This window comes from Pimephales promelas, chromosome 11 (genome assembly GCF_988280905.1).
Source record: "Pimephales promelas chromosome 11, fPimPro1.hap1.1, whole genome shotgun sequence".
NCBI lineage: Eukaryota > Metazoa > Chordata > Actinopteri > Cypriniformes > Leuciscidae > Pimephales > Pimephales promelas.
In genome coordinates, this window is record NC_142779.1 from 6360975 (window position 1) to 6374350 (window position 13376).

At 43.1% G+C, this 13376-nt stretch overlaps 1 protein-coding gene across 4 annotated transcripts in view; it reads right to left on the reverse strand.

Annotated features, from left to right (window-relative positions):
• The window catches only part of ninl (ninein-like), a 32681-nt gene that overhangs the window by 14992 nt on the left and 4313 nt on the right, over positions 1-13376 (reverse strand). For all 4 annotated transcript variants that reach the window (XM_089116825.1, XM_039672390.2, XM_089116824.1 and 1 more), the window contains exons 5-9: positions 7084-7150; positions 6814-7004; positions 6570-6725; positions 1190-1360; positions 964-1100 (exon numbers count right to left, since the gene is read on the reverse strand). In XM_089116825.1, coding sequence (XP_088972951.1) covers positions 964-1100; positions 1190-1360; positions 6570-6725; positions 6814-7004; positions 7084-7150 — 722 coding nt within the window. The remainder of the gene's footprint in view (positions 1-963; positions 1101-1189; positions 1361-6569; positions 6726-6813; positions 7005-7083; positions 7151-13376) is intronic.

Below are 13376 nucleotides of genomic sequence, written 5' to 3' on the forward strand. Positions count from 1 at the left end.
GCCTGGTCTGATAGTTTGATTGCTCCCCATCCCCGACTGGATTCTGTTCACATTAATGACGACGAAGGAGAAGATGGAAAAATGCATGGCATTGCTCACCTCTTTCATTTTATTATTATAATTATTTTTTTTAACCTATGGTTATGCCGCAAATGTTTTAAAGAATGTGGGCAGTGCGTCAGGAAAGTGAGTGAGACCACACACACAGAGTTTTATCGAATCACACGTCATCAATAGCGGTTTACCTCAGAGTTAAAGTACGATTGTGTTCATACCAGCAGCGAAGCGTACTAGAATTCACATGAACCCCCCAGACCACTCTTTTTAAGCAGACTCCAGTACAGGTCACGTCACGTCCGATTTTGTAAAAAAAAAATCGTTTACATTATTCAAATTAACCGAAGACTGACATCAATCGAAAACTGCTAGTGTGAAAGCAAACAACAAAGAATACTGGGGAACACAGTACATTACATGTCCTCCAGGTGGAGACAAACTAAACGGCACAGACATTCAGGTGAATCTCATGAAGAGGCATTTTACCTCCCAAAATATTAGTATTAAGATTTCAACATTGGGACGCTATTTTCAGGACAGTTTAAGCTCATTTTACTCCAACACTTTTCAGTAGCTAAATATCCTATTCTCATTACTCTGTTACAATAAATTGATTAATATATAAATGTTGAACATTACAACATCATGTTAACCTCTTTTAATTAGAATGTTTAGTTAAAAAAACTGTTTTTTATAGTACCGGTAATACAGTAAAATGACTTGAGTAATGAGTAATGAGACAAGTAATACTAGACATTTCTAAGAAATGGTCAAATTGTCCTGAAAATGTTACACTGCTAAATAAAAAAATACATAGATTCATACATGCTTTGGTTTTCAGGTGAAATGTGGACGTTTTTGGCAGGCTTTATGAGTAAATACAGATCTGATGTGAATTACACTCACTGTAAGTGGTTTATCTCATTTTTGTAGGAGACCAGAGCAGCCTGATGGATGCCGTTTCCACTGACCAGTAACTCATTGTCCAGTGCAAGAGTGAGTTCAGCCAGACACAATCGCTCCTCCAGAGAGAAGTCCAGAGTCTGTATGTAGAATTTTTTTTTTTTAAAGTTATCATTCATAGTTTGTCAGTTCATCTACCGTAAACATCTATCTTAAAGTAATCTATTACCTGTAGAATATCCCTGCTGTTGTGGATTCCCTCCTCTGTCCAGAGGGCGATGACTTTATCTGGGCTTGTGCATCCCGATCCATCATCCAGCCGGGTCAACAGCCTCTGACCCACCGTAGCTGACAGTAAAGAAGGGGAGGTGGAACGCACCAAACGGCCTTCCTCAAGGGCCTGAGAGAGCAGCGGGAACGACATGAGGGGGAAAAAAAGACAAAACGATCCAGCAAAGTTCAGTATTCAACAAGCTCTCACAGTCCCACCACACAATGCACAATGCTGTCCTTGACATGCCAGAGCTAGAGCCTCAATCATGAACAAAATTATTTCACTGACCACTAATAAACGTCCTTCTGGTGTCGTAACCCTTAAGCTGGCTTAGCCTCATTTTAGCTCCAGAGACCGCCAAATATTCATGCAACTCGGCATTTGTTATCAAGCACTGATCACAGAAGCTGTTTTTCTCCTTAAAGGAAGCCTGATCTTTTAAATCCTACATTTTATTAACCAACAAATCTTGCATCCGTATAAGTGCCTATCTTGAATTAAGATATTGTTTTAAATGTATTTTTTCAGTAAAATCACCTCAGAAAGGTCATCACTAAAGGACTCCAAAATGTCTTTACATTCCCATGTAAAAACATTACATGCAGGAAGGAGGCCGGTTGTGCAGTATATCTCCTCAGCTTTGATTGCAAGTTTGGCCATTGCATAGCAATACAATCGTGCTTTCCCAGAAACAAAAGAAAAAAAAATGGGAGGCTCCACCTTCCCAATTAAGTTAATTGGTTCCAGCCAGTGCAGCCCTCAGTAACTTGGCTTGATGTTAGAGTTCTGAAATGAATCCCTTTGACAGTCAGGAAATCATTTAGCTGTCATTGTCAGCCAAGGAAATCCGTGTAAAAATTGGTAGAGGCTTTAGTTGTTGATTCTTTCAATGACTTTTTTTAATCAACAGGTGATAGGAAAAGTGGCAGATATTTGCAAGATTTCTATACTTTATCTGTAACATGAACCTGCCAGTCTGGCATGCATAACAACATATGATCAAATGTATGTAACTAGGGGAAGACAATTAACGATCAACTGCAGCAAACAATTTTTCAGCAGCTAAAGCCAACTTGAACACTCCTGATTTCACAGAGGACAAGTCATGTAGTGTGAACCGCACAGTTCAGCCTGACATTTTAAAATCATGTAGTGTGAAACATGATTTTAAAAAGTCGGGCTGAACTGTGCGGTTCACAATACGTGACTTGCTCTCTGTGAAATCAGGAGTGTTCAAGTTGTTGAGCTGTTCACACCACACGACACAACGTGATTGATTGCAACAGGAGGTAACGCACTACACGAGTTGACAACAACTCTGTCACGAAAAATCACGCAATAAAACGAACCGGAAATGACGCGAAACAGCACGCGCGCCAATCCCCAGCGAAGAACACAACACGCGAACATGGACGTCAGACAGAAACTAGTACTGCAAACTTTGAAAAAATGCAAAAAAAGAAAAAATACGATTTATCTAGTGACCTCAACCCATGCCTTGCTCTGATTGGCTGTAGCTCATGACATCACTGAGGTTGAGTCGTGCAACAGCTCTGGATATCTAGCATGCTAGATATTTTTCTGGGCTTGGCAAGGCGTCTGCGAGCGTCTTTGATGCGTTGTTAGCTCTTTCATACTAACAGATTGGCGAGCGATTTGCACGCGATAACACCCTGACCTGTCGGCGAGCTCAACGATTTGCGAATCGGGCTTAAATCTAGCTTAAAATCATTTAATGTGAACTAGGCTTAACTAACTAACTGTCTGTCTGTCTCAAATAAAGAAACAATCACATATAACTGCTTTGTTTACACATTCACTTCATTTGTAGAGAAAACCATGCAGCCACATTCTTGCATACTAGTGTAACGGTCACCAGGTGGAGTGCCCTTGAGAGTCACCAGAGGGCACTCCACACCAGATGTTCATGTTTCCCTCACAACTACATTTCCCAGAACTCACTGCCCGGACTCATCACTGATCACATTCACCTGTACCTCATTCACTGATTGCATTCACCTGTGTCTCATCCTGTTAGTGTGTCTATATATACCTTGTGTTCACATTCAGTGTTTGCGAAGTCTTGTTTAAGTGTTACACTGCATTTCTGAGCGTTTTCCGTGTTTGGTTTCTGGTTTTTGACTTTGGATTGTCTTTTGGATTTTGATTATTGCTGCCTGCCCTGACCTCTGCCTGTTTCCCAGATTCCCACTGTGTATCCTCCATTGTCCTGCCTGCTGATTCTCGACCCTGCCTGTACGACTATTCTTATATTAAAGCTGCATTTGGATCTTTATCTACAAGCCTCAGAGCAGTTCGTAACAGAAGACTTCGCCACACCGAGATCCAGCAACAACCGACCAACAAATGAATCCAGCAGCACAAATCCGGGAGTTTGCTGGTCAGATCGCGGCCTTGGCCCTGGATAGCCGTGATCTGTTCCAGTATACCTGGGGGTTTGTTCCTCTCGCTGCCTCCTGCTCTCTCGGTGATGAGGCTATTAAGCTGTGTTACCAGCTAGGGGCTAAGGAGGTCAACCCGAGGGAGCTCCCCAATCTCTCGGGTCTGAACTGGAGAGAGGCGGTCTCCGTTTGTGAAGAGAGTTTCATTCCAAAGCCTCATCACGTCTCAGCAGAGCTTCCAGAGCCTCGTCACGTCTCAGCAGAGCTTCCACAGCCCGCGCTCACAGTCAGCCCTGCCGAGCCCGCGCTCACCGTCAGCCCTGCCGAGCCCCCGCTCACCGTCAGCCCTGCCGAGCCCCCGCTCACCTTCCAGCCAGAGACCGTCAAACCAGAGTCTCGTCCCGCCGAGACAGCCCAGCCAGAGTCTCGTCCCGCCGAGACAGCCCAGCCAGTGTCTCGTCCCGCCGAGACAGCCCAGCCAAAGTCTCGTCCCGCCGAGACAGCCCAGCCAGAGTCTCGTCCCGCCGAGACAGCCCAGCCAGTGTCTCGTCCCGCCGAGACAGCCCAGCCAAAGTCTCGTCCCGCCGAGACAGCCCAGCCAGAGTCTCTTCCCGCCGAGACAGCCCAGCCAGAGTCTCTTCCCGCCGAGACAGCCCAGCCAGAGTCTCGTCCCGCCGAGACAGCCCAGCCAGAGTCTCGTCCCGCCGAGACAGCCCAGCCAGAGTCTCGTCCCGCCGAGACAGCCCAGCCAGAGTCTCGTCCCGCCGAGACAGCCCAGCCAGAGTCTCGTCCCGCCGAGACAGCCCAGCCAGAGTCTCGTCCCGCCGAGACAGCCCAGCCAGAGTCTCGTCCCGCCGAGACAGCCCAGCCAGAGTCTCGTCCCGCCGAGACAGCCCAGCCAGAGTCTCGTCCCGCCGAGACAGCCCAGCCAGAGTCTCGTCCCGCCGAGACAGCCCAGCCAGAGTCTCGCCCCGCCGAGACAGCCCAGCCAGAGTCTCGCCCCGCCGAGACAGCCCAGCCAGAGTCTCGCCCCGCCGAGACAGCCCAGCCAGAGTCTCGCCCCGCCGAGACAGCCCAGCCAGAGTCTCGTCCCGCCGAGACAGCCCAGCCAGAGTCTCGTCCCGCCGAGAAAGCCCAGCCAGAGTCTCGTCCCGCCGAGAAAGCCCAGCCAGAGTCCCGTCCCGCCGAGAAAGCCCAGCCAGAGTTCCATGTCAGCCCTGCCGAGTCTGAGCCTGTTCACGTCACTTCTGCCGAGACAGAGACGCTTCACGTCACTTCTGCCGAGCCAGTGTCTATGGACAAGATGGCCGACTCAGAGACTCTTCAATGTACTTCTGCAAATTCAGAGATTGTTCACGTCACTTCTGCCGAGCCAGAGACGCTCCACGTCACTTCTGCCGAGCCAGAGACGCTCCACGTCACTTCTGCCGAGCCAGAGACGCTCCACGTCACTTCTGCCGAGCCAGAGACGCTCCACGTCACTTCTGCCGAGCCAGAGACGCTCCACGTCACTTCTGCCGAGCCAGAGACGCTCCACGTCACTTCTGCCGAGCCAGAGACGCTCCACGTCACTTCTGCCGAGCCAGAGACGCTCCACGTCACTTCTGCCGAGCCAGAGACGCTCCACGTCACTTCTGCCGAGCCAGTGTCTAAAGACAAGATGGCCGCCTCCAAGCCAGTGTCTACGGACAAGATGGCCGCCTCCATGCCAGTGTCTACGGACAAGATGGCCGCCTCCAAGCCAGTGTCTACGGACAAGATGGCCGCCTCCAAGCCAGTGTCTACTGCCAAGATGGCCGCCTCCATGCCAGTGTCTCCGGACAAGATGGCCGCCTCCAAGCCAGTGTCTCCGGACAAGATGGCCGACCCAGTGTCTCCGGACAAGATGGCCGACCCAGTGTCTCCGGACAAGATGGCCGACCCAGTGTCTGTTCCTGAGTTTGTTTCTGTGTTTGTGACAATTTCTGTTCTAGTGTCTGTTCCTGAGCCGGTGTCTGTTCCTGAGCTGGTGTCTGGTCCCGAGCCGGTGTCTGGTCCTGAGAGGGCATCACCGCCCAGGCCGCCCGAGGGGTCTTCACCGCCGTGGCCGCCCGAGGGGTCTTCACCGCCGTGGCCACCTGAGGGGTCTTCACCGCCGTGGCCGCCCGAGGGGTCTTCACCGCCGTGGCCGCCCGAGGAGCCTGCTCCGCCCTGGCCGCCTGCACGGCCTGCTCCGCCCTGGCCGCCTGCACAGCCTGGTCTTCCGTCCTAGTTTCCAGGCCCTATTCTGCTCCACAGGCCTGGCCCTCCATCCCTCCCCCGGATCCGCCTCCGCTCCACCTCCCTCCTGAACTGTTTTTGGAGCGTCTGGAAGCCGCTCTTTGGGGGGGGGCTATGTAACGGTCACCAGGTGGAGTGCCCTTGAGAGTCACCAGAGGGCACTCCACACCAGATGTTCATGTTTCCCTCACAACTACATTTCCCAGAACTCACTGCCCGGACTCATCACTGATCACATTCACCTGTACCTCATTCACTGATTGCATTCACCTGTGTCTCATCCTGTTAGTGTGTCTATATATACCTTGTGTTCACATTCAGTGTTTGCGAAGTCTTGTTTAAGTGTTACACTGCATTTCTGAGCGTTTTCCGTGTTTGGTTTCTGGTTTTTGACTTTGGATTGTCTTTTGGATTTTGATTATTGCTGCCTGCCCTGACCTCTGCCTGTTTCCCGGATTCCCACTGTGTATCCTCCATTGTCCTGCCTGCTGATTCTCGACCCTGCCTGTACGACTATTCTTATATTAAAGCTGCATTTGGATCTTTATCTACAAGCCTCAGAGCAGTTCGTAACAACTAGTGTCAGTGTTTGCAGCAGATTGTTTTGCCAAAGCTACAGTATGTTTGTTTTTGGCTACAATCTGCTTTCCCCAAGACCTTGAGTTGATCCTGACCTTTGAGATGGAGCGCTTTGGTTTGGGCTTGGCAGGGGTGGAGGTAGAGATGGGCATAATGTGACGCTGTTGTGTGAACAGACCACTCTGGAACTCGCTGAGACTGACTCTCCCATCTTGATCCTTGTCTAGTTTCCTGAAAAGAGCATCTAACTCCTGTGTACAGACAAACAGATATGGTGTTTAGTGACTAATTTCGTTACTTATTCTACTCTGTACCGATTGTTATACAGTATGACCGTACCTCAGACTGTAAGTCCTTGAGGCCGATGTGGTCACAGACGAGCGACAGCTCCTCGCGGTTAAGTGATCCTCCGGCTCCGACCCCCAGCTCTTCCCATACTGCTCTCACCTGTCCATCCGTTACTTCATGCTGAGGGTTGGATGAGCGCTGAGGATTTTCTGTGCCCTCTTGATTCCAGAGCTTCAACTGGCCTTTGGTATATAGAAATCAGAAAGAATTACATTCATGTGCTGATTTACATATTCATTTAAAAGTTACACAAAATAGTACCTTGTGCCACAAAATAGTGGTGTGTGGACTCTTTGTTGCTTCCTGTGTCCTCATCTGATTTGAGACTCTGTAGATAAAGAATTGACAGTGTCACTGTCAAAATTTACTATTCTTGTTGTTTTATATGGAATATAGTGGGATTTATTTTAAATGATCCATGAAAATCATTATTTATTTTTATTTTTTTAATTGTGGACTTAGAATGGACGCCACATGCGTGATCATGAAGCCCATGAGACCATAGGGCAGGGGTCTTCAACCCTGCTCCTAGAGACCTCATCTTTGTGATTTTCAAGCGATCCTGAAGAGCTTGGACTTATAGTGTTTAGGGTGCCATTTTGGACTGGTCTTCCATGTATTCCATACACAATCTACACATTATATGTACTACATACTACTATGTAATATAATAGTAAGCTTTTCTGAACATCTCAATTGTAAACTTATGATCACAAAGGGCATAATTAAAGAAGCATATCTTCTTGAATTGAGGTTTTGACTTGACTGAATAGTTGTTGAGTGAGCAGATGGAGAAAGTGTAGCTTTGTATGGTTGCACTAGTATGGTTCAGTGATCACAAGGAACACAATAGAGTCATCATAAGGCATTCCATCCCAGCAGTCATTACTTCCGCAACGCTAGACGGGAACAACTAGCAGACTGCGGATACAAGCATTGATGTAATGCTGTTCTTCACATCAGTATAGAAACACTGCATCATACTAAACAGCTTAAACCTTGCTCATATAAAGCCAGCTAAATCTTTCTGTAATGATGCAAAAGAGCTTACATAAGAGATGGTTTGGAGTCGGACCGAGTTATCCAACAGTTCCAACACTGAGAGAGCTTTAAAATCAGCTGACAAAAGACAAATGCAGTGAAATACTACAATCTGTAAATGTGTCATTGGATACACTGCCCAGTATACACTAAATACTGTATATTATTGTTTTAATAATATACAATGCGAAACTGTATGTAGAATGTAACAAAAAAAATGTGGTTGCTGTAAGCTGACTTCATTACAACAATTCATTGAGACAAATAGAATTACATTAAATCATATATCTATAATCTAGATAGATAGATAGATAGATATTACTTTATTCAGGACTCAAAAAGAAAGGTCCATTATAGTACAAAAAAACATAACACCAGTTACAACAGAGCAATAAATAAATATAAAATACAAAGTTCATTAACTTTCATTTGCAATATACAAACAGGAGTGCCTGCCTCTATATAATATATAGAGATCAGTGAGCATATCTGTAGTGAAATATTGTATAATGCATGAATTTGCAAGTTATTTTAATTTTACATGCTGAATTTCAATTATTTTAAAGGTGTGATGTACAGAACAGCTTACAAGAGTAGAGTTAATTATTCAACTTTCACAAACTTTATGTAATGCAAAAATGTGTAACGCAAAAATGATAGTAGGTGACAGAAATAAATCATTTTCATCATTCTGAATTCAGATGTAGTTAATTATTTGGGTTTGTTGTTCACACTATAACTATTCTAAGGGCTTTTAGGCTACTAGGGTACTTATGTGTAATTTGTCTGACTTGTGTGACATGTTGTATTAAAGAATGCCTGACTCGGAGGGACGAGTTTCCCAGGTGTACTTAACTTTTGAAAAGGGTATGTATGTAACAATTGATGTCACTTCCACTTCATTTGTTACTGAAAGTGGAAGGTCAGGTTGAGCACTATTGAGTGTAGTATTCTGTGCACTGACTGTAGTATACTGTGCATTCATTGTCGTAAATGTAGTACAGTAGTAATCATCTTGGTATTCTATATTGTGCAAAGTAGAACACACATGCATACTGCACATCTGGTAAAAGTACTAGTATGGTAGATTGTGTAAACTTTTATACAGAGAATTTGTGTGCTAGTGCCATCTAGAGGTAGATTAAAGTTTAAAGCAGACAGCCACTGACCTGTAAGATATATGTGGTTTGATCAATGTATGGCAGGAGACAAACAGGACAGAATACACTGATCGAAACGGTACACAGTTTAGCTTCCAGCAACAAAAGAATAAACCCAGCTAAATATGGGACAAGCCACAATCATTTACTATCAGCATTAAATTTTAAACAACATTACATAACTGTTCACAAACTGTTTTTCAGTGGGAAGGCAGGGAGCAGAAAGTCTTGCATTCTCTCTCTCTCTCTCTCTCTCTCTCTCTCTCAATCATTTGTAAAGAAAAAGCCACTTCATTGATCTCTGCTAACAAATTAAGTGAGGAACATCACACTTGTTGTCCTCAAGTCATTGTTCACTAAGGAAAGCATTGGGATATGGAGGTCTTTCAGCAAAGAGGTGCACAAAAATTCTCTAACAGTCAGAACAAATTAGATCCACCTTGATTACAGATAAATTAATAATGTTTCTTAGTTTCTGCCTGAAAAAAATACAAATGTGTTATATTTTAGTCACTGACGTACTCAAAACTGAATAATTTATGTGGCAAGAAAAGGTTTGTGTGCAATATTCATCACAGCCGGTTTAATTATTTACATAAACAAGCAGTGATGTTGCTCACACATAAATGTTGTAAAAGAATATATGGATGGGAATCGGAGCTGAGGCCTGTGAATCTGTATTGCAAAAATATTGTGCGTATGAGTTTGAAAAGAAAAATTGCTTCAGGTCTGCTGCTGCTTACCAACAGATTTGGCAAACACTCCATTGCGTATTTTGGTTTACATTTAAAATGTGTTTTTGCAGCGGTAAACATTTGTAGCCAATTACAGATGTTTGTTGATCTTTTGAACGCATTGGCCAATCAGAGGTGTTTATTTTAGTCAGAATCCACTCACTGCTCAAAACTCCAGAATTTTTGCTCAGTGCTGAGTTCTGCACACTCATGAATCCTCTCGTTAACAACCAAGTGTAGACACGCCACAGTGTAAGTAAGAGATTCATTGTGCAGTGTAGACAGCTTCATAGTTTATAATGGAACTTTGTGAGATCGCAATGAAATGAGATGAGTGATGGGTTTTAAGTGATTTTAAAGGGAACGATCTTTGCACGCTTTCGAGGCTATGTTTTAATTGGATAAAAGTTTTCTTTTCATGCAGCTAAGAGGTCCGACAGCCAATTACACGCTGCATAATTTTGGAAGTGACATCTGCATATAAATGTGGGATTCACTCTTGAAAATTCATGATAATCTTTAGCATTTTTAAGCTAAAAGAATTCAATTTTATGAGATGGCTTAAAGAACTAAACAACTGTTGCAACGTAGATTAAAGGAACACACCGACTTTTTGGGACTTTAGCTTAATCACCGTATCCCCCAGAGCTAGATAAGTCCATACCTACCCTTTCATCTCAACTCTGTCTGATAAAACAACCACTAGCCTAGCTTAGCACAAAGACTAGAAGTAAATGGCTTAAGCTAGCATACTGCTCCCAATTAGTGACAAAATAACACCAACATTTTTCTATTTATATGTTGTGATTTGTATAGTCACAGGGGTGTACAAATAACTAGAGCCAGACTGATTTATCAGCAGGCCGATATTAGGCATTTTTTTCAAACTATCGGTATCGGCAATTATAATGGCCGATAAATGAATATTTCAAAAATAAAATAAAAATGGACGATCATATTATTTTTCTTAAAACCCATAAATAACTACAAATAACTAATGTTAGGGAAAAATGTTAATGTTTTGTTGCACGTTTCGGAAAATATCGGCCGATATATCGGAATATCGTATTTTAAAACCAACAAATATTTCTATCTGCATCGGCCTTCAAAATCCTTTATCGGTCGGGCTCTACAAATAACAAGGCCATAAGAGACACAACCATCTTTTAACCGTATACATACTTTATTGAAGTTTATCGAAAGGATTTCTGGTACAGGATTACACAATCCTCTATTCCAGACTTTAAAAGATACAAACTAGATACAAATTCACATTTAGATTTTTTAAAAACACATTCATTTCATAAATTGAGTTTTCCTAACATAAATAAATTACATAAAATTACTGGGAACTATATTCTCAGAAGGCGAGCCACTGCTACTTGGGTGGAGTGATTAGCGTAACACTCTGAGCGAACTCTCTGCTCCTCAACCACGGGGCTTCTCAGGTGCTGCGAGCAAATCACTCTGCCCAAGTAACAGTGCTTCACCTTCTGAGAATATAAAATATGCGCTATTTTGTCACTTATTGGGAGCAGTATGCTAGCTGGAGCCATTTACTTCCAGTCTTTGTGCTAAGCTAGGCTATTGGTTGTTGCATCAGACAGAGTTACAGCACGCACAGAGATGAAAAGGGTATGGACTTATCAAACTCTGGGAGATATGGTGAATAAGCTAAAGTCCCAAAAAGTCGAGATGTTCCTTTAAAGGTACTTTTTACAGCCTTTTTGTCTATTTAAGATGTTTAAAAGTTCAGAGACACCCTTGTGAAACCGTAAACCTTTTACATAACACTTAAAATGTGCATGTGCATCAGATTACTTATTGAAACATGGTGAGTTGGATCCTCCTGCTACAGAACAACACAGAATCGCTAGTTACAGAGCAGAGTCGATTTAAAGAGCATGCAATCTCCCCCTTTTATCGAAATAGAAAGTACTGGGTTACATAAAAGGTCTAAATATTTCAAACACTGTTATGAAAAAAAGGAGAGAGGAGAGCGAGAAGAAAAGGAGAGCAGAGTGGAGAGACAGAGAGAGGGTAAGAGAGCGAGGGAGGGCTCTGGTATGCAAGTATGCATTTCTAAAATGAGAGGCACAGTTAGAGGAAGCGCCATGCCAAATTATAGCCAAACCCTTTCCTTGTTGTACTTCACATTATCAGGCCTTCTGACCACAGCTGATGCTTTGCACCCTGAGCTCCACCCAGACCAAGACCTCTAATCCTGGTTGAACACACTCGACACGTAAAACACACTATGTTGAGCACACAGAAAGGCACTAAAACATCCAGGACCAAATGGAGTCTGGCGGGCTGGTGAATAAACACCAAATGCTAGCGACTGCCAACATAAACTGTACTGATGGACCAGCATGCTTTCATTCTTGGCTAAAGCACTTGATTGTTCAAATCTTCCACAGACTGTGTCCCACTCTCTCAAGAAGTCTCATCCCAAAAAAACACCTTTAGAATAGATTTATCTATTATCTATAGAATTATCTATTTGATTAATTGAGATGATTCGAGTGGTTTTACCATGTTGCTTCAGTAGCTACGGTGTTCTTTCCTTGTGAATAGCATACTTTACAAAAATACTACTACGTTAAACCATACACAAAGTGGGAACTGAATGTAGTTCTTGGACATTTAATTTGAATGAATAATACAACTAAAATGTATTATTATTTAAATGTATAATAAATGCAATTAGTTTAAATTAAGAGTGCTTAATGACTCAATTACATACGTAATTAATTTTCATAATTATTTATATTGTCTTTGAAATGGGGTTCAATTGTACTGTCCAATGTACTGAAAAGCATAGGTCTATCCTTTAATGTAATTTCTAGAGAAACTTGTATGACCTGTATGTAAATATATTTGTAATTAAACCACAGTTAAAATTATAATCAACTACTTTACATGTGCTTTAGTGTGTTAGTCACCAACACAACAAAATAAGTGTACTTTTTTAACGCAACAAGATAAATTAAAATGTACTTTAAAGTAAAACTTGACATTATTACAAATCATTATTACAAATAGATATCTATCTATCTATCTATCTATCTATCTATCTATCTATCTATCTATCTATCTATCTATCTATCTATCTATCTATTATCTAGTTAACACTATATTATCTTCAAGTATAGTTTTTATAAAAATATTTTTTAAAGATTTGAAGTACACTACAAGTGCACATTCAATACAATCAAGAGCGCTTCTGTTTCACAAGGGTAGGTGGCTGCTTATTTGAACAACCATCAACCCCATCAAAGAACTGTTACAGTAACATCTTAAAGGGATAGTTCATCCAAAAAATCACTTTAAGTGAAGGGACATGTGGTGTGCATCGTCATCCTCCATTGTTCTTAGTACCAAACCAAGATGGATCCAAAATAACTCTTTAAAAACGAAACACATGGAACGAGAGTTCCAGCAGCATAGGTTTGCATTTGCACTGGCTTTCCAGTCTGGCACTGTAAAAGTAAAATGACTCCAGAAGAAAAAGTACAGACACAGCAGAAACAACAAGCCCCTTTTATAAGTGCTCCTGCCCTTTGAGGGGAAAAAAGAGAATGTGAAATGAGCCATGTTTTGATCATGAGCCAAAAGT